This window comes from Orcinus orca, chromosome 8, assembly GCF_937001465.1.
Source record: "Orcinus orca chromosome 8, mOrcOrc1.1, whole genome shotgun sequence".
Lineage (NCBI taxonomy): Eukaryota > Metazoa > Chordata > Mammalia > Artiodactyla > Delphinidae > Orcinus > Orcinus orca.
Genome location: NC_064566.1, coordinates 30,476,152 through 30,499,482, shown reverse-complemented (window position 1 = coordinate 30,499,482; position 23,331 = coordinate 30,476,152). Strand labels below are relative to the sequence as shown.

Sequence of the window (23,331 nt, the reverse complement as noted above, 5' to 3'; positions counted from 1 at the left end):
GGCTAACGTAACCTTTGGGACACCCTGGACCCCATACCCAACTGTGTCGGGAACCAGCCCCCCAACACCAGATTTAAAACAAGCTCTGGTATCCCTGGGCCCTGAAGCCAGGCTCCAGGACCCAGCTCTGTCTGCCAGTAGTCCTGCCCTAACCCCAGGATCTGGCTTCACCTGCCAGTAGGGGGGCAACACTCCAGAGTCTTCAGGATCCTGACTCCAGCCACCAGTGAGCCAGCTCTACCCCCAGGACCCCCTAAGGTTCTGCAAAAGCTGCCTCACGACCAGGCCCCACTGAACAACAGCCAGCAGTATCCACACAACACAGTGCCTGGCAACCAAATAGACTAGTGGCCAACCAAGCCTACTAGACCACCCACACAGTCAGCCTGCCAGAACAGAAGGACCCGTGCAGGCATATAGCTTGGGTGACGAGACAGGAGTGCACTGCTGGAACACATGGGACGTCTCCTATAGAAGACTACTTCTGCAAGGTCGAGAAAGGTAACTACCCTGCCACATACATAAAAATATAAATACCAACACAGACAGCAAATGAATATGTTCCAGATGAAGGAACAAGATAAAACCCCAAAAGAACAAAGTGAAGTGGAGATAGGCAATCTACCCAAGAAAGAGTTAAGAATAATGATCATAAAGATGAGGAAAGAACTTGAGAGGAGAATGGATGCCAGAGCGAGAACTTAGAAGTTTTTAACAAAGAGTTAGAAAATATAAAGAACAGCCAAACAGAGATGAATACAATAACTGAAATGAAAAATACCCTAGAAAGAATCAATAGTAGACTAAATGAGGCAGAAGAACAGATCAGTGAGCTGGAAGACAGAGTAGTAGAAATCACTGCCACTGAAGAGAAAACAGAATGAAAAGAAATGAGGACAGTATAAGAGACATCTGGGACAACATCAAGCATATAAATACTTGCATTATAGGGGTGACAGAAGGATAAGAGAGAGAGAAAGGGCCAGAGAAAATATTTAAAGACATAATAGCTGAAAACTTCCCTAACCTGGGAAAGGAAAATGTTACCCAAGGCCAGGAAGCACAGTGTCCCATACAGGATGAACCTAAAGAGGAACATACCAAGACACACTGTAACCAAAATGACAAAAATTAAAGATAAAGAGAGAATATTAAAAGCAGCAAGGGAAAAGCAACAAATAACATACAAGGGAACTCCCTTAAGGCTATCCACTGAGTTTTCAGCAGAAATTCTGCAGGCCAGAAGGGAGTGGCATGATATGTTTAAAGTTATGAAAGGGAAAAACCTACAACCAAGAATGCTCTACCCAGCAAGGCTCTCATTCAGATTAAATGGAGAAATCAGAAACTTTTCAGACAAGCAAAAGCTAAAAGAATTCGGCACCACCAAACCAGTGTTACAACAAATGTAAAAGAAACTTCTCTAGGCAAAAAAAAAAGGCCACAACTAGAAAGAAGAAAATTACAAAATGAAAAAGCTCCCTGGTAAAGGCAAACATACAGTAAAGATAGGAAAATATCCACACACAAACATGATATCAAAACCAGCAATCGTGAGAAGAAATTACAAATGCAAGATATTGGAAATGCATTTGAAATTAAGAGACCAGCAACTTAAACCTTGTGTATACATACAGAATGCTATATCAAAGCCTCATGGGAAGCACTAACAAAAAATCTACAATAGATACACACGCAAAATAGAAAAAGTAACCAAACACACCTCAAAAGATAGTCATCAAATCAGGAGAGGAGAACAAAAGAGAAAGGGAAGAAAAAAACCTACAAAAACAAATCCTAAACAATTAACAAGATGGCAAGAAGAACATACATATCGACAATTACATTAAATGTAGATGAACTAAATGCTCCAACCAAAAGATACAGACTGGCTGAACGCATACAAAAACAAGACCCATATATGTGCTGTCTACAAGAGACCCACTTCAGATCTAGGGACACATACTAAAAGTGAGGGGATCGAAAAAGGTATTCCATGCAAACGGAAATCAAAAGAAAGCTGTAGTAGCAAAACTCATATCAGACAAAATAGACTTTAAGATAAAGACTGTTACAAGAGACAAGGACACTACATAATGATCAAGGGATCAATCCACAATGGTAAATATATATGCACCCAACACAGGAGCACCATAATATATAAGGCAACTGGTAACAGGCATAAAAGGAGAAATCAACAGTAACACAATAGTGGGGGACTTTAAAATCCCACTTACATCACTGAACAGATCATCCAGACAGAAAATCAGTAAGGAAACACAGGCCTTAAATGACACTTTAGACCAGAGAGACTTAATTGATATTTATAGAACATTCCATCGAGAGCAGCAGACTACATATTCTTCTCAAGTGCACATGGAACATTCTCCAGGACAGATCACATGCTGGGCCACAAAGCAAACCTTGGTAAATTTAAGAAAGCTGAAAACATACCAATCATCTTTTCTGACCACAATGCTATGAGATGAGAAATCAACTGCAAGAAAAAAAGTGTAAAAAACACAAACATGTCGAGGCTAAGCAATATGTTACTAAACATAGATCACTGAAAAAATTAAAGAGGAAATAAAAAAAAAAACTTAGAGACAAACAAAAACGAAAACACAATGATCCGAACGCTTTGAGATGTAACAAACGCAGTTCTAAGAGGAAAGTTTAGGTCAATACAAATTTACATCAGGAAACAAGAAAATCTCAAATAAACAACCTAACCTTACACCTAAAGCAACTAGAGAAAGAACAAACAAAACCCAAAGTTAGTAGAAGGAAAGAAATCATAAAGACCAGAGTAGAGATAAATGAAATAGACACAAATAGAAAAGATCAATGAAAATAAAAACTGGTTCTTTGAAAAGATAAACAAAATTGATAAACCATTAGCCAGACTCATCAAGAAAAATAGGGAGGGCTGAAATTAATAAAATTAGAAATGAAAATGAGAAGTTACAACTGACACTACAGAAATACAAAGGACCATAAGAGACTACTATAAGCAACTATATGTCAATAAATGGACAACCTAGAAGAAATGGACAAACTCTTAGAAAGGTACAATTTTCCAGGACTGAACCAGAAGAAATAGAAAATACGAACACACCAATCACAAGTACTGAAACTGAAACTGTGATTTAAAAATTCCCGAATCTTGAGAGATCGGGAAAATGGTGGAAGAGTACTACGCGGAGATCACCTTCCTCCCCACAGATACACCAGAAATACATCTACATGTGGAACAACTCCTACAGAACACCTACTGAATGCTGGCAGAAGACCTCAGACCTCCCAAAAGGCAAGAAACTCCGCACGTACCTGGGTAGGGCAAAAGAAAAAAGAATAAACACAGACAAAAGAATAGGGACGGGACCTGCACCAGTGGGAGGGAGCTGTGAAGGAGGAAAAGTTTCCACACACTAGGAAGCCCCTTCACGGGCGTAGACTGCGGGTGGCGGAGGGGGAAGCTTCGGAGCCGCGGAGGAGAGCATAGCAACAGGAGTGCGGGGGGCAAAGCAGAGAGATTCCCACACAGAGGATCGGTGCCAAACGGCTCTCACCAGCCCGAGAGGCTTGTCTGCTCACCCGCCGGGGCAGGCGGGGGTGGGAACTGAGGCTCGGGCTTCGGAAGTCGGATCCCAGGGAGAGGACTGGGGTTGGCGGCGTGAACACAGCCTGCAGGGGGTCAGTGAACCATGGCTAGTCGGGAGGGAGTCCGGGGAAAAGTCTGGACCTGCCGAAGAGGCAAGAGACTTTTTCTTCCCTCTTTGTTTCCTGGTGCACAAGAAGAGGGGATTAAGAGCGCTGCTTAAAGGAGCTCCAGAGACGGGCGCGAGCCACGGCTAACAGCGCGGACAACAGAGAAAGGCATGAGACACTAAGGCTGCTGCTGCCGCCACCAGGAAGCCTGTATGTGAGCACAGGTCACTATCCACACCTCCCCTCCAGGGAGCCTGTGCAGCCCGCCATTGCCAGGGTCCCGGGATCCAGGGACAACTTCCCCGGGAAAACGCATGGCGTGCCTCAGGCTGGTGCAACGTCCTGCTGGCCTGTGCCGCCGCAGGCTCGCACTGCATCCGCATCCCTCCCTACCCCCGGCCTGAGTGAGCCAGAGTCCCCGAAGCAGCTGCTCCTTTAACCCCATCCTGTCTGAGCGAAGAACAAATGCCCTCCCGCGACCTACACAGAGAGGCGGGGCCAAATCCAAAGCTGAGCCCCAGGAGCTATGAGAACAAAGAAGAGAAAGGGAAATCTCTCCCAGCAGCCTCAGAAGCACCGGATTAAAGCTCCACAATCAACTTGATATACCCTGCATCTGTGGAATACATGAATAGACAACGAATCATCCCAAATTGAGGAGGTGAACTTTGAGAGCAAGATTTACTATTTTTTCCCCTTTTCCTCTTTTTGTGTGTATGTGTATGATTCTATGTGAGAGTTTGTCTATATAGCTTTGCTGACATCCATTTGTCCTAGGGTTCTATCCATCCGTTTTTCTTTCTCTTAAAAAAAATTTTTTTTCTTAATAATTATATTTATTTTAATAACTTTATTTTATCTTACTTTATTTTATCCTCTCTCCTCTTTCTTTCTGCCTTTTCTTTCTTTCTTCCCTCCTTCCCTCCCTCCCTCCCTTCTTCCTTCCTTCCTTTCTTTCTACTTTTTCTCCCTTTTACTCTGAGCCGTGTGGATGAAAGGCTCTTGGTGCTGCAGCCAGGAGTCAGTGCTGTGCCTCTGAGGTGGGAGAGCCAACTTCAGGACACTGGTCCACAAGACACCTCCCAGCTCCACATAATATCAAACGGCAAAAATCTCCCAGAGATCTCCATCTCAACACCAGCACCCAGCTTCACTCAACGACCAGCAAGCTACAGTGCTGGACACCCTATGCCAAACCAGCAAGACAGGAACACAACCCCACCCATTAGCAGAGAGGCTGTCTAAAATCATAATAAGTCCACAGACACCCCAAAACACACCACCAGACGTGGACCTGCCCACCAGAAAGACAAGATCCAGCCTCATCCACCGGAACACAGGCACTAGTCCCCTCCACCAGGAAGCCTACACAACCCACTGAACCAACCTTAGCCACTGGGGACAGACATCAAAAACAACGGGAAGTATGAAACTGCAACCTGCAAAAAGGAGACCCCAAACACAGTAAGATAAGCAAAATGAGAAGACAGAAAAACACATAGCAGATGAAGGAGCAAGACAAAAACCCATCAGACCTAACAAATGAAGAGGAAATAGGCAGTCTACCTGAAAAAGAATTCAGAATAATGATAGTAAAGATGATCCAAAATCTTGGAAATAGAATAGACAAAATGCAAGAAACATTTAACAAGGACCTAGAAGAACTAAAGATGAAACAAGCAATGATGAACAACACAATAAATGAAATTAAAAATACTCTAGATGGGATCAATAGGGGAATAACTGAGGTAGAAGAACGGATAAATGACTTGGAAGAAAAAATAGTGGAAATAACTACTGCAGAGCAGAATAAAGAAAAAAGAATGAAAAGAACTGAGGACAGTCTCAGAGACCGCTGGGACAACACTAAACGCACCAACATTCGAATTATTGGGGTTCCAGAAGAAGAAGAGAAAAAGAAAGGGACTGAGAAAATATTTGAAGAGATTATAGTTGAAAACTTCCCTAATATGGGAAAGGAAATAGTTAATCAGGTCCAGGAAGCACAGAGAGTCCTATACAGGATAAATCCAAGGAGAAACACACCAAGACATATACTAATCAAACTGTCAAAAATTAAGTACAAAGAAAACATATTAAAAGCAGCAAGGGAAAAACAACGAATAACACACAAGGGAATCACCATAAGGTTAACAGCTGATCTTTCAGCAGAAACTCTGCAAGCCAGAAGGGACTGGCAGTACATATTTAAAGTGATGAAGGAGAAAAATCTACAACAAAGATTACTCTACCCAGCAGGGATCTCATTCAGATTTGATGGAGAAATTAAAACCTTTACAGACAAGCAAAAGCTGAGAGAGTTCAGCACCACCAAACCAGCTTTACAACAAATGCTAAAGGACCTTCTCTAGGCAAGAAACACAAGAGAAGGAAAAGACCTACAATAACAAACCCAAAACAATTAAGAAAATGGGAATAGGAACACACATATTGATAATTACCTTAAATGTAAATGGATTAAATGCTCCCACCAAAAGACACAGACTGGCTGAATGGATACAAAATCAAGACCCATATATATGCTGTCTACAAGAGACCCACTTCAGACCTAGAGACACATACAGACTGAAAGTGAGGGGATGGAAAAAGATATTCCATGCAAATGAAAACCAAAAGAAAGCTGGAGTAGCAATTCTCATATCAAACAAAATAGACTTTAAAATAAAGACTATTAGAAGAGACAAAGAAGGACACTACATAATGATCAAGGGATCGATGCAAGAAGAAGATATAACAATTGTAAATATTTATGCACCCAACATAGGAGCACCTCAATACATAAGGCAAATACTAACAGCCATAAAAGGGGAAATCGACAGTAACACATTCATAGTAGGGGATTTTAACACCCCACTTTCACCCCTGGACAGATCATCCAAAATGAAAATAAATAAGGAAACACAAGCTTTAAATGATACATTAAACAAGATGGACGTAATTGATATTTATAGGACATTCCATCCAAAAACAACAGAATACACATTTTTCTCAAGTGCTCATGGAACATTCTCCAGGATAGATCATCTCTTGGGTCACAAACCAAGCCTTGGTAAACTTAAGAAAATTGAAATTGTATCAAGTATCTTCTCCGACCACAACGCTATGAAACTAGATATCAATTACAGGAGAAGATCTGTAAAAAATACAAACACAAGGAGGCTAAACAATACACTACTTAATAACGAAGTGATCACGGAAGAAATCAAAGAGGACATAAAAAAATACTTAGAAACAAATGACAATGGAGACACGACGACCCAAAACCTATGGGATGCAGCAAAGCAGTTCTAAGAGGGAAGTTTATAGGAATACAATCCTACCTTAAGAAACAGGAAACATCTCAAATAAACAACCTAACCTTGCACCTAAAGCAATTAGAGAAAGAAAAACAAAAAAAACCCAAAGTTAGCGGAAGAAATCATAAAAATCAGATCAGAAATAAATGAAAAAGAAATGAAGGAAACGATAGCAAAGATCAATAAAACTAAAAGCTTGTTCTTTGAGAAGATAAACAAAATTGATAAACCATTAGCCAGACTCATCAAGAAAAAAAGGGAGAAGCCTCTAATCAATAGATTTAGAAATGAAAAAGGAGAAGTAACAACTGACACTGCAGAAATACAAAAGATCATGAGCGATCACTACAAGCAACTCTATGCCAATAAAATGGACAACCTGGAAGAAATGGACAAATTCTTAGAAAAGCACAACCTGCCAAGACTGAATCAGGAAGAAATAGAAAATATGAACAGACCAATCACAAGCACTGAAATTGAAACTGTGATTAAAAATCTTCCAACAAACAAAAGCCCAGGACCAGATGGCTTCACAGGCGAATTCTATCAAACGTTTAGAGAAGAGCTAACACCTATCGTTCTCAAACTCTTCCAAAATATAGCAGAGGGAGGAACACTCCCAAACTCATTCTACGAGGCCACCATCACCCTGATACCAAAACCAGACAAGGATGTCATCACAAAGGAAGAAAACTATAGGCCCATACCACTGATGAACATAGATGCAAAAATCCTCAACAAAATACTAGCAAACAGAATCCAACAGCACATAAAAAGGATCATACACCATGATAAAGTGGGGTTTATTCCAGGAATGCAAGGATTCTTCAATACACGCAAATCAATCAACGTGATACACCTATTAACAAACTGAAGGAGAAAAACCATGTGATCATCTCAATAGATGCAGAGAAAGCTTTTGACAATATTTAACACCCATTTATGATAAAAACCCTGCAGAAAGTAGGCATAGAGGGAACTTTCCTCAGCATAATAAAGGCCATATATGACAAACCCACAGCCAGCATCGTCCTCAATGGTGAAAAACTGAAAGCATTTCCACTAAGATTGGGAACAAGACAAGGTTGCCCACTCTCACCACTCTTATTCAACATAGTTTTGGAAGTTTTAGCCACAGCAATCAGAGAAGAAAAGGAATCCAAATCAGAAAAGAAGAAGTAAAGCTGTCACTGTTTGCAGATGACATGACACTATACATACAGAATCCTAAACATGCCACCAGAAAACTACTAGAGCTAATCAATGAATTTGGTAAAGTAGCAGGATACAAAATTAATGCACAGAAATCTCTGGCATTCCTATACAATAATGATGAAAAACCTAAAAGTGAAATCAAGAAAACACTCCCATTTACCATTGCAACAAAAAGAATAAACTATCTAGGAATAAACCTACCTAAGGAGACAAAAGACCTGTATGCAAAAAATTATAAGACACTGATGAAAGAAATTAAAGATGATACAAATAGATGGAGAGATATACCATGTTCTTGGATTGGAAGAATCAACATTGTGAAAATGACTCTACTACCCAAAGCAATCTACAGATTCAATGCAATCTCTATCAAACTACCACTGGCATTTTTCACAGAACTAGAACAAAAAATTTTGCAATTTGTATGGAAACACAAAAGACCCCGAATAGCCAAAGCAATCTTGAGAACAAAAAACGGAGCTGGAGGAATCAGGCTCCCGGACTTCAGACTATACTACAAAGCCACAGTAATCAAGACAGTATGGTACTGGCACAAAAACAGAAATATAGATTAATGGAACAGGATAGAAAGCCCAGAGATAAACCCATGCACATATGGTCACCTTATCTTTGATAAAGGAGACAGGAATGTACAGTGGAGAAAGGACAGCCTCTTCAATAAGTGGTGCTGGGAAAACTGGACAGGTACATGTAAAAGTATGAGATTAGATCACTTCCTAATACCATACACAAAAACAAGCTCAAAATGGATTAAAGACCTAAATGTAAGGCCAGACACTATCAAACTCTTAGAGGAAAACATAGGCAGAACACTCTATGACATAAATCACAGCAAGATCTTTTTTGACCCACCTCCCAGAGAAATGGAAATAAAAACAAAAATAAACAAATGGGACCTAATGAAACTTCAAAGCTTTTGTACAGCAAAGGAAACCATAAACAAGTCCAACAGACAACCCTCAGAATGGGAGAAAATATTTGCAAATGAAGCAACTGACAAAGGATTAATCTTCAAAATTTATAAGCAGCTCATGCAGCTCAATAACAAAAAAACAAACAACCCAATCCAAAAATGGGCAGAAGACCTAAATAGACATTTCTCCAAAGAAGATATACAGACTGCCAACAAACACATGAAAGAATGCTCAACATCATTAATCATTAGAGAAATGCAAATCAAACCTACAATGAGGTATCATCTCACACTGGTCAGAATGACCATCATCAAAAAATCTAGAAAGAATGAATGCTGGAGAGGGTGGGGAGAAAAGGGAACACTCTTGCACTGCTGGTGGGAATGTGAATTGGTACAGCCATTATGGAGAACAGTATGGAGGTTCCTTAAAAAACTACAAATAGAACTACCATATGACCCAGCAATCCCACTACTGGGCATATACCCTGAGAAAACCATAATTCAAAAATAGTCATGTACCAAAATGTTCAGTGCAGCTCTATTTACAGTAGCCCGGAGATGGAAACAACCTAAGTGTCCATCATCGGATGAATGGATCAAGAAGATGTGGCACATATATACAATGGAATATTACTCAGCCATAAAAAGAAACGAAATTGAGCTATTTGTAATGAGGTGGATAGACCTAGAGTCTGTCATACAGAGTGAAGTAAGTCAGAAAGAAAAAGACAAATACCGTATGCTAACACATATATATGGAATTTAAGAAAAAAAAAATGTCATGAAGAACCTAGGGGTAAGGCAGGAATAAAGACGCAGACCTCCTAGAGAACGGACTTGAGGTTATGGGGAGGGGGAAGGGTGAGCTGTGACAGGGCGAGAGAGAGTCATGGACATATACACACTAACAAACGTAGTAAGGTAGATAGCTAGTGGGAAGCAGCCGCATGGCACAGGGATATTGGCTCGGTGCTTTGTGACAGCCTGGAGGGGTGGGATAGGGAGAGTGGGGGGGAGGGAGACACAAGAGGGAAGACATATGGGAACATATGTTTATGTATGACTGATTCACTTTGTTATGGGGCAGAAACTAGCACACCATTGTAAAGCAATTATACCCCAATAAAGATGTTAAAAAAAAAAAGAATAAATGAGATGAAGCATGAAAAAAAAACAAAAAAGATGTGGCACATATATACAATGGAATATTACTCAGCCATAAAAAGAAACGAAATTGAGCTATTTGTAATGAGGTGGATGGACCCAGAGTCTGTCATATAGAGTGAAGTAAGTCAGAAAGAGAAAGACAAATACCGAATGCTAACATATATACATGGAATTTAAGAAAAAAAAATGTCATGAAGAACCTAGGGGTAAGACAGGAATAAAGACACAGACCTATTAGAGAATGGACTTGAGGATATGGGGAGGGGGAACGGTAAGCTGTGACAGAGCGAGAGAGTAACATGGACATATATACACTACCAAACGTAAAATAGATAGCTAGTGGGAAGCAGCCGCATAGCACAGGGAGATCAGCTCAGTGCTTTGTGACCACCTAGAGGGGTGGGATAGGGAGGGTGCGAGGGAGGGAGACGCAAGAAGGAAGAGATATGGGAACATATGTATATGTATATGTATAACTGATTCACTTTGTTATAAAGCAGAAACTAGCACACCATTGTAAAGCAATTATACTCTAAAAAAGATGTTAAAAAAAAACACACAAAAAAAAAACTCTTCAGAAAGTGGGCTTAGAGGGAACCTATCTCAAGAAACTAAAGGCCATATATGATAAACCCACAGCTAACATCATACTCAATGGTGAAAAGCTGAAAGCATTACTTCTAGGATTAAGGAACAAGACAAGGATGTCCACGTTGCCACTTTTATTCAGCATAGTTCTGGAAGTCCCAGCCACAGCAATCAGAGAAGAAAAAGAAATAAGAGGAATCCAAATTGGAAAAGAAGAAGTAATCCTGTTACTGTTTGCAGATGACATAATACTACACATAGAATATCCTAATGATGCTACCAGAAAACTACTAGAGCTCATCAATGAATTCAGTAAATTACAGGATACAAAATTAATACACAGAAATCTGCTGCATGTCTATACACTAACAATGAAAGAGCAGAAAGAGAAATTAAGGAACAATTCCATTTACCATCACATCAAAAAGAATAAAATACCTAGGAATAAACCTACCTAAGGAGCCAAAGGACCTGTACTCAGAAAAACATAAGACCCTGATGAAAGAAACCAAACATGACACACACATGTGGAAAGATATACCATGTTCCTGGGTTGGAAGAATCAATATTGTCTAAATGACTACACTATCGAAGGCAATCTACAGATTCAATGTAATCCCTACCAAATTACCAATGGCATTTTTCATAGAACTAAAACAAAAGAATCTTAAAATTTGTAAGGAAATATAAAAGACCCCAAATAGCCAAAAGACCCCAATAGCAGTCCTGAGAAAGAAAAACAGTGCAAGAGGAAATCTGGCTCCCTGACTTCAGGCTATACTACAAAGCTACAGTAATCAAAACAGTATAGTATTGGTGCAAAAAACAGAAATATAGTTCAATGGAACAGGATAGAAAGCCCAAAAATAAACCCACGCACCTATGGTCAATTAAGCTTTGACAAAACAAGCAAGAATATACAATGGAGAAAAGACAGTCTCTTCAATAAGTGGTGCTGGGAAAACTGGATAGCTACATGTAAATGAATAATATTAGACTGTTCTCTAACACCATATACAAAAATAAACTCAAAAAGGATTAAAGCCCGAAATGTAAAGTCAGATACTATAAAACTCTTAGAGGAAAACATAGGCAGAACACTCTTTGACATAAACTGCAGCAATACTTTTTTGGATCTGTCTTTTATAGTAATGGAAATAAAAGCAAAAACAAATAAATGGGACCTAATTAAACTTAAAAGCTTATATACACAGCAAAGGAAACCATAAACAAAATGAAAAGACAACCTACGGAATGGGAGAAAATATTTGCAAATGATACAACGAACAAGGGATTAATTTCCAAAATATACAAAAAGCTCATACAGCTTATTATCAAAAAAAAGAAACAGAATCAAAAAATAGGCAGAAAACGTAAATAGACATTTCTCCAAAGACATACAGATGACCCACAGGCACACGAAAAGATGCTCAACATAGCTAATTACAGAGAAATGCAAATCAAAACTACAATAAAGCATCATCTCACGCTGGTCAGAATGGCCATCATCAAAAAATCTACAAATAATAAATGCTGGAGAGGGTGAGGAGGAAAGGGAACCCTCCTACACTGTTGGTAGGAATGTAAATTGGCGTACCCATTAGGGAGAACAGTATGGAGGTTCCTTAAAAAATTAAAAATTGAGTTACCGTATGATCCAACAATTCCACTCCTGGGTATATATTCAGAACAGATGAAAACTCTAATTTGAAAAGATACATGCATCCCAATGTTCACAGCACCACTATTTCAAATAGCCAAGACATGGAAGCAACCTAAATGTTCATCAACAGACGAATGGATAAAAAAGATGTGGGATATATATATATACACATACATACACACATACACACACACACACACACACACACACGTGTATACACACATACACACACACAATGGAATATTACTCAGCCATAAAAATGAATGAAATAATGCCATTTGTAGCAACATGGATGGACCTAGAAATTATCACACTAAGTGAAGTCAGACTGAGAAAGGCAAATATCATATGATATCACTTATACGTGGAATCTAAAAAAATGATACAAATGAATGTATTTACAAAGCAGAAACAGACTCACAGACATAGAAAACAAACTTATGGTTACCAAAGGGGAAAGATGGGGGAGGGAAAAATTAGGAGTTGGGGATTAACAGATACACACTACTGTATATAAAATACATAAGCAACAAGGATTTACTCTATAGCACAGGTAACTATATTCAATATCTTGTAATAACCTATAATGGAAAAGAATCTGAAAATGTGTATATGTATGTGTGCATATGTATATATAAAACTGAATCAGCTTGCTATACATCTGAAACTAATACAACATTGTAAATCAACCATAATTCAATAAAAGAGAAAGAAAAAGACTGTGACTAGCAATGATATCAATAACAATACCAATAAAAACACCAGCCATCTTTATAATTTGTCTCATTTAATCCTCTAAAACAGGGGTCCCCCAACCCCCAGGCTGTGGACTAGTACTGGTCTGCAGCCTGTTAGCAACTGGGCCGCACAGCAGGAGGTGAGGGGTGGGCAAGTGAGCAAAGCTTCATCTGCCGCTCCCCATCGCTCGCATTACCGCCTGAACCATCTCCCCCTCCCCAAATCCGTGGAAAAACTGTCTTCCATGAAACTGGTCCCTGGTGCCAAAAAGGCTGGGGACCGCTGCTCTAAAAAACCCTGTGACCAGATAGCATTATTTTATCCTTACTGTAGAGATGAGGAAATGGAAGTGTAAAAGTTTAAATAAGCCTGCCTGACATCAAACCATAAGGTCTTTCTCAAGTCCTGTGCCCTTCTAAGCAGAAACAAATACTACTGTGTACTTTTCCAAGAATAAATTTGTACTTAGAATACAAAGTATACTGCAATAGGGAAATTGCAGAATGTACTGGCTTCTACAACCATTTGAATCATGCCAAGACTGCCTACCTGGCTAGAAGAAAGCCATCACAGAAAGAACAACTAGTTTCAAAACTGAAATGGAAAATTTACTCCAAGAAGATCATGGAGGGCGAAGTTTCAATTCCAAGGATTTTACAGTAACAGGGAGAGTAATAAATTAGAATAAACTTAAATATGCAACAATAGTGAACTGGTTAACTATATTCTATTATATATTCAATACATTCTAAATATATTTTAATAATCTTAGCCATTTTTAAATGATGCTATAAAAATATTTAATGATACAGAAACATTAATAATGCAACAAGCAGAAAAAAGCAGGTTACAAAAGAGTGATCCTATTTATTAAAAACAAGACATATCCCTCACCACTCAAATCTACCTGGTTTCTGTGTCTGGATAGAGAGAATTCAGTTGGTCTAGATACTGGAGGATGCCAAACTATCCAAATCTATTTGGCTGCTAGGTTCTAAACAGCAAATGATAAGAGTTCAAAGAATGACGGATTCATGTGAAAATGTATCTCAAACTATTTTTTGAGTTTGGACAGAGTTCAGAGAGAATTACGAATACAAAAATGTCCACAAGTGAGGCAGGGAGGCAAAGAGAAACTGAAAAAACCTGAAAGCCCAGAAGATTCCCATCTCCCAGCACAAACTCACTCTGGGGCACATGCTCTGAGTGATATGGGGATAGATTTCCAGCCTCTACTTCAATTTTTATTTCTCTTAAAAATTTTACCAAGTATATGCAGCTGACTTTAGTTAAATGTACATATGGTGACACTATATGAATATACATTTGCACATGTTTTTTAAAATTTACATAGAAGAAAATGTGGAAGGCTATATGCCATAATATTAACAATAGTTATGGGGAATTCCCTGGTGGCACAGTGGTTGGGAGTCTGCCTGCCAATGCAGGGGACACAGGTTCGAGCCCTGGTCCGGAAAGATCCCACATGCCGTGGAGCAACTAAGCCCGTGTGCCGCAACTACTGAGCCTGCGCTCTAGAGCCTGCGTGCCACAACTACTGAAGCCCGCGCGCCTAGAACCCATGCTCCATCCGCAACAAGAGAAGCCACTGCAATGAGGAGCCCGCGCACCACAACAAAGAGCAGCCCCCGCTCACCACGCCTAGAAAAAGCCCAAGTGCAGCAACCAAGACTCATTGCAGCCAAAAATAAATAAGTAAATAAATTTTTTAAAAGACCACAAAAACAAACAATAGTTATCTCCAGGGGACAAGATTAGAGATTTTCATTTTCCTAATTATGCTTAGCTGTATCTTCCAGATGTTCTTATAATGAACATGTATTATTTCTCCAGTAAGTTATTAATATCAATATAGCAAACTGATACAAGAAAATGCACAAAGTCTGCTGTGAGGGATAATAACAATAACATTTTAATTTTGACAGCAGCTCTACTTTGTGAGCTCATGGACTAAATAGAAAGAATACTGTCTAGTTTTACCTCTAGAGCCTTCCGTTGCAGACGGTCACGTTCTACTTTTTCTTTGCCAACAAACCACACTTCCCACGGTGTCAGGCTGCTTTCTGGTAACTGCACCTGTTTCTGTTCTTCTTGGTTATCTTCGGGTCCAACCACACTATTGCAAAAGAGAGGATACTACAGCACTTGTACTCAAAACTCTTTGGCTTAGCAGTCAAAGTCACTTAGCTGTACAATGAAAGCAGAATTCCACAACAAATTTACAATACTGTGACTTTTATATATAAATATGCTGAATTAATCATATATAAATATACACTTGAAAAACCATGATCAGAAAGTCCAATGTTTGAATTAGTTTACCCTTCAGACTGCCTTTGAATTCTCTCATGTTCTAAAATCACACCCAGTCCATTTGCCTCAATTACAACAATTTTTTTTTATTCTTAAAAATCTTATATCTGGACTACTAATTACAACACATGTGTCTAGCCAGATTCTGGAGCAGACTTTTCCCTTTTCCTCCTTTAAATACTTCACGAAGGGAAGAATACATACCTACACAGCGAGGATGGTAAAGCTGATGTGGTAACAATTAAGGTTTTGGTGTGAAGGGCAGACAGAGTTCTTTACACTCTCAACTTTTCTGTAAGTTTGCAATTGTTTTGAAATAAAAAGGTATCAAAAATATATGGTCCTTGTATTCTTTCATGTTTTGGTGGACTCCCTTTTGCCAGTTCTCAGATAGGGTGTCCACAGCTCCCCAGAGTTGGGTTACCTCCTACCATTGTCTCCACCACGAACCTCTGTCAGTCTGTCTCTTCTGGGTATGTGGAAAAGTAAGCACTCACTCAAGCTCAAAAGAAGAGGGGAGGAGAAGTACTGTGAGAACATACATACATAAAGAACACAGGGCCTTGGTCAGATACACAAGCCCCATAAAGCAGGAACAGCTGAAACATGAGCGCATGGAAAGAAAGCTTGTTCAGGACCCGAGGCAGCTCAAAACACTACAGTATTATAGACTCAGCCCCTCTTTGTCTCTAACATTCCTGCTTCAGGCAACCAACTGCCTCGTCCACTGCCATGCTCAGCTTTTTCTGCCTTGTAGCTTCCATTTACTTGTTTTTTTCTGCTGTTTCTTCATTCATCCATGTCATTATGGAATTTGTATTCTAGTGGGAAAGGGACACTGTTGATGTGTCATTTATTTCCTATATCTTTCCTTGTCAGTCTTGCAGAGCACCACCTTACCCTCCCGGAGCTTCCACTGTCACTAGGTGCTGATGAGGCCTGGATTGGGCATTCCAGGCTAAACCTTGCCCTTCAGCTCCAAACTTTCATTTTCAACCATCCAATAGACAGCTCCACTTAAATACCAAACTCAACCAGTCTAAAACAAGTCAAATCATCTACCACCCACTCACTACCCTCCCCATCAAGAAGAATCTTACTCCTCCTCTTATAATCCTACCTCGGGGAAGAGTACCAATACCCACCCAGTTAGCCAAGCCAGAAGCCAGATCTTTGACTCCTGCTTCCCGTCCACATTTGGTACCTCTAGGTCCCACACCCATATAATCACCCCATCCTGTCTATTTTACTTCTTTCAGTTTTCTCAAGCCATTCTTCTCTTCTACAACCTCACAACTGCTGTCTGGTCATAACTGGCCTTTCTCCCTCCATTTCAAACTATTCTCCACCGTTGCCAGATTCATCCTTCAAATGCATCCTTCCGACATGTCACTCCCCATCTCAAAATTCTTCAGTGCTCCTCTGCCCATAGGATGAAATCCACACTCCACAGCCTGACACCCATGAATCGGCCCTGCTTATCTTCCAGCCTCTTCTTCCACCAATAGCTGATCTGGACTCTACGTTTCAGTCTTATTGAACTTAGGCACGTTGATGAATATGCCACGCCCTTGTGCTCTGCAGGTTTGCTTAAAATTCTGAAATTCTTTTCCTCCACCTCCACACACGGCCAAAGTAAGAGTTTAGATTTGGGAGTAAAACATTTGGGTGAATCTCTACCTGCTGCTTCCTAGCTATGTACATTTTTTAACCTCTTTAAGCCTCCGTTTCTCATCTGTTAAGTGGAGAAAATAGTAGTGGCTACCTCACAGGTACTGCGGCATGAACGATCCACACTACAGCACTTACCTCAGTTCCGGGCACTCAGTAAGCATTTGGAACGTGTCAGTTAGTACTACTAGGAGGAGTATAGCTAATTCCTACTCTCCCTTTAAGATTTAGCTCAGGTTTTAACCTTTATTGCCTCATTCTGCAAAAAATCTGGACTAAGTGCCTTAGGCTTTCTGTCACTTGTCCATCTCTGCCAGAAACCATGAATTCCTAAGAGACAGAAAACATGTCTTAACTCATTTTTTATTTCAAGAGTCTAGCTTAGAGCCTAGAATATAGTAGGCTCCTAAGAAATGTTTGTTGAAAGAAGAAATCAGTGAGATCAGTGTTTTCTTTTTAAAATGATACTTTAAATATTACATTTCTTGCCTCATCAGTTTTAACAAATATATTCAAAATGTGTGGCATATATACTACAGCTCTAATCATAATCAAGAGAGGCTTGATAAGCAGCTGTTTATGACCAAGACGTTTATTAAGGCACGGGTTTCCTAATGGGTTTCCAGGATAAAGCTGAACAAACAGCAGGCCCAATGCATATTATAAAAGACTCCAGGAAAATATTTCTCATTATCTTGTCTGAAGTCACCTGTGAGCTTTATTTACCGCAGTGCTATCCAACACACCTGAAGGTCAGTGCGTCCTCTAAGCACAGCTCTATACACCGAAAATACCTGCAGCTCAACCCCATCATGTGCAGCTGATGCCTGAGTCTATCCCAAGAAAGCCTCACCCTATTAGTTTTGCCACAGTCAGATCCCTGTGGCAGGTGAAGGACGGAAAAAAAAAAAGGCATAAAATTCCACACTCTGGTCCACAAGAGGATGCTCACCGCTACAGCTCAGGCACCTGCCCTCTTCATCCCATCACCCCCAAACTGTCAGGGCACCAACTAAAGGTGAGAGGTAGGGAAGAGGAATAAGGAAATGTTCTAAACACTTCTCTTTCCTGAAAAGAAGTGCTGGGTTTTCTGAAGCATTTGAAAACAATCACCACAACTATCTGTTCTCTAGGAAGTGGGAAATAGGCATTCCTTCAGCATATGTTTATTGAACACCTAATAAGCATCTGACACTTGCCACACACAGGCCTGACAATTCCTGCATTCTCTCCAGACCACATCTTACCTATTGCCTTGATTCAGAGGGGATGAACTGTGATAGGAAGGCAGCTATGGCCCTGGGGTGTTACCAGCTCATTCACGCTTTGGCTAAGGTTTGACATAAATATGACTGGCTCCTCCTGTAATGAGCTCTATTTGGTCAGGGCTTTGGCTCTTGGAAGCTAATGCAAGGTCTCAGTAGCTGAGCTGTAGTTTTCATGGCCATCATTCCTTGGGTTGCTAAACTGTCTACATTGCTTAGTCCTGCTGATTAGGCTTAGAAGGTACTTTATTTTAAAATTATTTTTAAAATCATTTATTTTAAAAATCACTGAGACCAACTCGATCCTGAAGAATCTGTACAAAGGCCCACATGAAAACGGACTCCTGAAACTTTCTTGTTGTTACAACCAGTCTGGACAAGTGGCTTGCTTGGTCACTCTTACTGATCTCCATTCCTACCAAAGTACTAATGTTTACTTCTCATTCTTAAGAGACTCACTGTTGTAACTGTGTATGTGAGTCACTTCATACGGTTCCATATTCCATTTACTCACTCTGTGTATGCATGTCTTATAGCAAAGGGGTTTAACTGGTTGCTTACACATAAAGCATGGGTTCTTTGGTCTGTATGTCTTAGATCTCCTGTATTATGCCTTGTGCAGCTTGACAATCAGAAATTTGTAAATGCTTCCTTTAGATGACATAATGAGTCTACCTCTGAATGGACCTGCATCACTAAGTCTGTCCCAGAAAAAGATATTCCTGCAGGGATAGGCCCTTTGCTCCTACTTCTTTATGCCCAACAATAGGCACGTAGCATAGGGAAGAGAAAACACGAGCAATATACCTTGGGACTAGGCCCAGCTTTGCTAATAACTAGGTGTATGCCTTTGAATTAGACTTTTTATTTGTATCCTGAGCCAGTTTTGTTATCTGTAAAATGAGTGGCTAGATGTAGGCTTTAATTCCATGAGAGTAAAGACAATGCCTATCTTGTTTATGGGCCCCATATGGCACAAACTGCCGAATGAACTGCAGAAATAAATAAATTAAGATGGCTTTAATAATCCCTTTGATTCTAACATTCTCTGATTCAATGACTTCTTTTCTACTGTTAAGTGCTCAGAGCAGACCCAACATTGTCTCTGGATGCTGAAGTTGACATTGCTAGCCTCCAAGCTTCAGCTCTTAATCTAAGACATAAAAAGTATACTGCTTACTACAACATACTTCACTGACAATCAGACTGTTTTCAAAATAGCTCCAGGTATCACTAAGGTGCAGTCAACTACATTTTGGTATTAAGGGTTTGGACAAGAGTTCTAGTGTCCCCAATCTGTTCTCTGAGTTTTCATAAAACTCCTGAAATTGCAGCAAAATTTTATGTTTAAGACTAGGTGCGTTTCTCTGGGGAGCGAGACTGTAAGAATCATCACATTCTCAGGAAAAAGGATTAAGAACGATGATAAATCTGTGGTCATGTGTAAGAACCGGCCCAGACTCTATGCGCCAAAAGCAGCAGCACCTGCGGATGCAGGTGCCCGTGCAGCCTTTGAGAGGGAAGACAAGAGGGTGTTTGGCCGCCAGAAGAAAGTACTTAGAAAGGTCTAAGAAATCTTGAGAGGGGCTGTATCGGCCGGCGGCCTCGGGTTTACCTGGAGCACCCCTGTAACTCCATTCCTCTCGGGCTCTCCACCTTGGCCTCTGAGTCATGAGCATCTTCGTCCACATCTACCTCCTCCTCCCCGTCACCGTCGTCGTCGTCAAACGGGAAGCTCTTGTGGCCGAGAGGAGACAACAGCGACATGGTGGAATAGCCGCAGCTCAGCGGCGGCGACACTGAGCACACCTCCACCGCCTCTAGCCCCTGCCCCCGGGCGCCCGCCATGAGGACGGAGAAGGAGCCCGAGGTGGGCCGAGGCCTGGACCTGCAGTCGGCCAAGAACCGGGAGTCGGGAAGGGGCAAAACAACCCCCCACCGCCCCACAGCCCTCATGGAGCCCGCCAAGTTCAAACCCGCAGGGCTGCGGCGGCGGGGACGTGCTCTCCCAGCAGGCCCCGCGCGCGGCGGCGCGGCCAATCCGGGCGGGCGCTGACTTTGCGTTGCCATGGCGACGCGTGGAGGCCGCCTGGGCTTTGTCCAGCCCTGTAGAAGGTGGCTTCCGGCGCCCTGCGGGCTCTTGGCAGCCCTCCCTCCTCCCTGGCCTGGACCTGCGCTACTTCTTCTGACTTAAACCCGCGCTCCGCTCACGGATAAGGTCCCGCTCCCGGCTGACAGCTTGGAGGGCCCGTCCCTTGTTTGGTTCATTCGGTACAGGAAATGTGCTATCACTGAGTAAGGCAGATATTTTGGGGGGGGAAAGCAGGAGCGAAAACTAACCCCGTATCATTACAAGGTCAGGGTTACAAGGATCAGCCGTGATTTCTCTCAGCACACGGCCACACACGGCCGTATTTTAGGGGGTGGGGGGCGAACATTATCCAAGTTTAGAGATGTATCTAAAAATGCACTTTTGGTACAATCTTTCATTGTTTTTGGTAGCCCTTCGTCTGCCTAGCATCTTACAGGAACTCGTTTGTTTAGTGCATATGAACATCGGGGCCTTTCTGAAGGCTCTAGTGTACTACGGTCTGTGCTAAGCACTGGAGATATATAAAATACAAGCCTTGCCGTTACAAGCCGTTACAAGCTCCTCATTCTTTTGTGGTGAAGAGTCATACCGTGAAAATATTCTGTTATATGCATTTTGTGAGGAATGAAAACATTTTGTGGGACTTCAGAAGGAGTACTCTCCTCAGGGATTGGGGATGGGGATGAAGGTAGTAAGGAAGAGGTGATAGATACTAAAGCTGGTTCCTTTATTCATGCTGACAGAACTGTGTACACTTCTAAGTAAATGGGCTTTATCCAGCTCATAATGCATATTGCTGTAGAAATGTCACACAATGAAAACTGACAATGGCTAAAACAGCACACAGGATTTGTCATTGACCAAAGAGTGATATGAAATCTTCAATGAAATTTAGATCTGCAAAATTTGACACCAAAGAATTACAGTAGAAATAATAGTAACTAAGGGCAATCCAGAAGACAGAAGCTATGGTTAATAAAATATGACATGGTTAAAACTATTTAAATGGAATGTAAGTTTTGTTAAAATTTTCAGTAAAAACAATGAAAATGGAAGAAAACTAGAGCAATTTAAATGAGTGATAGAATTGATGGAGGAATAAAATGGCTTTGAGTTTTCATTCTGTATCCCAATTACTCAATATTGGTGTATCTGGTTAAAACCTTTTAGGAGAGCATCTCTCGAATCAATAACAACAGCATCACCCTGGGCCACTTTAGGGCTTCATAAGGGGGTAAACTTGAGAAGCTATTCCCAACAAACATCACCCCACATTACTGAAGCATAGTAGGAAAAAAAAACACCAAGTTTTAGTATGTAAGAGACCTGTATTTGAATCCATGGTTTTCCTCTTATTTGCTAGTTTTCCCTAAACAAGCTGTTTTGCCTTTCCAAGTTCTGACTTACTCCTCTGTAAAATAGGGAAATAATCTATCTCCCAGTCATATTTTATTAATTCTCAAAGCTTCTAGCACAGGACCAGACAAGAGAAAATGGTAAATGGTAACTTGTATCATTTAAACTCCAAATCTGTTCCACTGTAACCTCTTGCTATGGGATCTAAAATGTTTTAAACAAATTATGCCCTTGATGCCTCAGAATCATCATCATGACCAGCTACTGCATTATGCTGTAACAATCCTGGAGCTAAGAGGCTAAGAGCTGCTGGTGCTGGTGCTTGAACATAATCAAGTCCTGTGGTCTCCTTTCTTACAGCGCCTTTTCATTACTGGGACAGAAACCATAATCAAGTTTGGTTGCATTATATAAAATGTATAAATAAGCTCGAAAGAGGGCCTCTCCCCTTAAGTTTCAGGGTATTAACTTAGTAACTTCTCTTCTTACTACTCATTTATTTTCACTTTCACGCTATATTTGAGATAATTCCTATGTTTTGCTGGCTTTGTAAACTTGTGTAAGTGAAGAGTGACCCTTGCTTGAAAATCTCTGTTTCAAAAATAACATCATTATCAGTGAGTCCTATTGCAATATATGACACAATTTAAAAAAATGTATCCCTGGACATATTGAAATATTTTCAGATGAAACAATTAGTTTTAGGTTTGCTTCAAAATAATCCAAGGAGCAGAGGGATTAGAGAAGGTGAGTGAATGGGATGAAGGGGAAACAAGATTTACCATGTGCTGTTGACAGCTGCCAAAGCTGGGTGTTGGGTATGGGCAGTAAGGGCCTAGGGCATGGGAGGAGGGGTAATTATAGTATTCTACTTTTGGTTATGGGAATTCCAAACATATACTGAAGTTTAAAACAAACAAAAACAAAAAACATCTCAAATTAAGGGGAACTGGGTGCTGGTTTGGGTTCTAATTTGCTGTGTCAGGTATTCACTTAAATTTCATTAGGCCCTCTATTTTCCCATCTGTAAAATGAAGTCTTGATGACTGTGAATACTGAATTATTTCTAAGCACAATAGACCCTTCTTATCCACAGGGGATATGTCCCAAGACCTCCAGTGGACGCCTGAAACTGTAGATAGTACCAAACCCTATGTATACTATGTTTTTTTCCCCATACAGTTTAATTTATAAATTAGGCATAGTATGAGAATATCTGAATTGCCAGCATCACTATTCTCATGCTTTGGGGCCATTATTAAGTAAAATAAGGGTTC

The 23,331-nt window shown here is 40.6% G+C and overlaps 1 protein-coding gene across 1 annotated transcript in view; it reads right to left on the bottom strand.

The window, feature by feature from the left end:
* CCDC34 (coiled-coil domain containing 34) overlaps window positions 1-20,691 on the bottom strand; it is a 54,743-nt gene extending 34,052 nt beyond the window's left edge. The window contains exons 1-2 of the mRNA XM_004263936.4: window positions 20,222-20,691; window positions 15,338-15,473 (exon numbers count right to left, since the gene is read on the bottom strand). Of these exons, the coding sequence (XP_004263984.2) occupies window positions 15,338-15,473; window positions 20,222-20,676 (591 nt within the window). The 5' untranslated portion in view covers window positions 20,677-20,691. The remainder of the gene's footprint in view (window positions 1-15,337; window positions 15,474-20,221) is intronic.
* Between the last annotated feature and the right edge of the window lie 2,640 nt (window positions 20,692-23,331).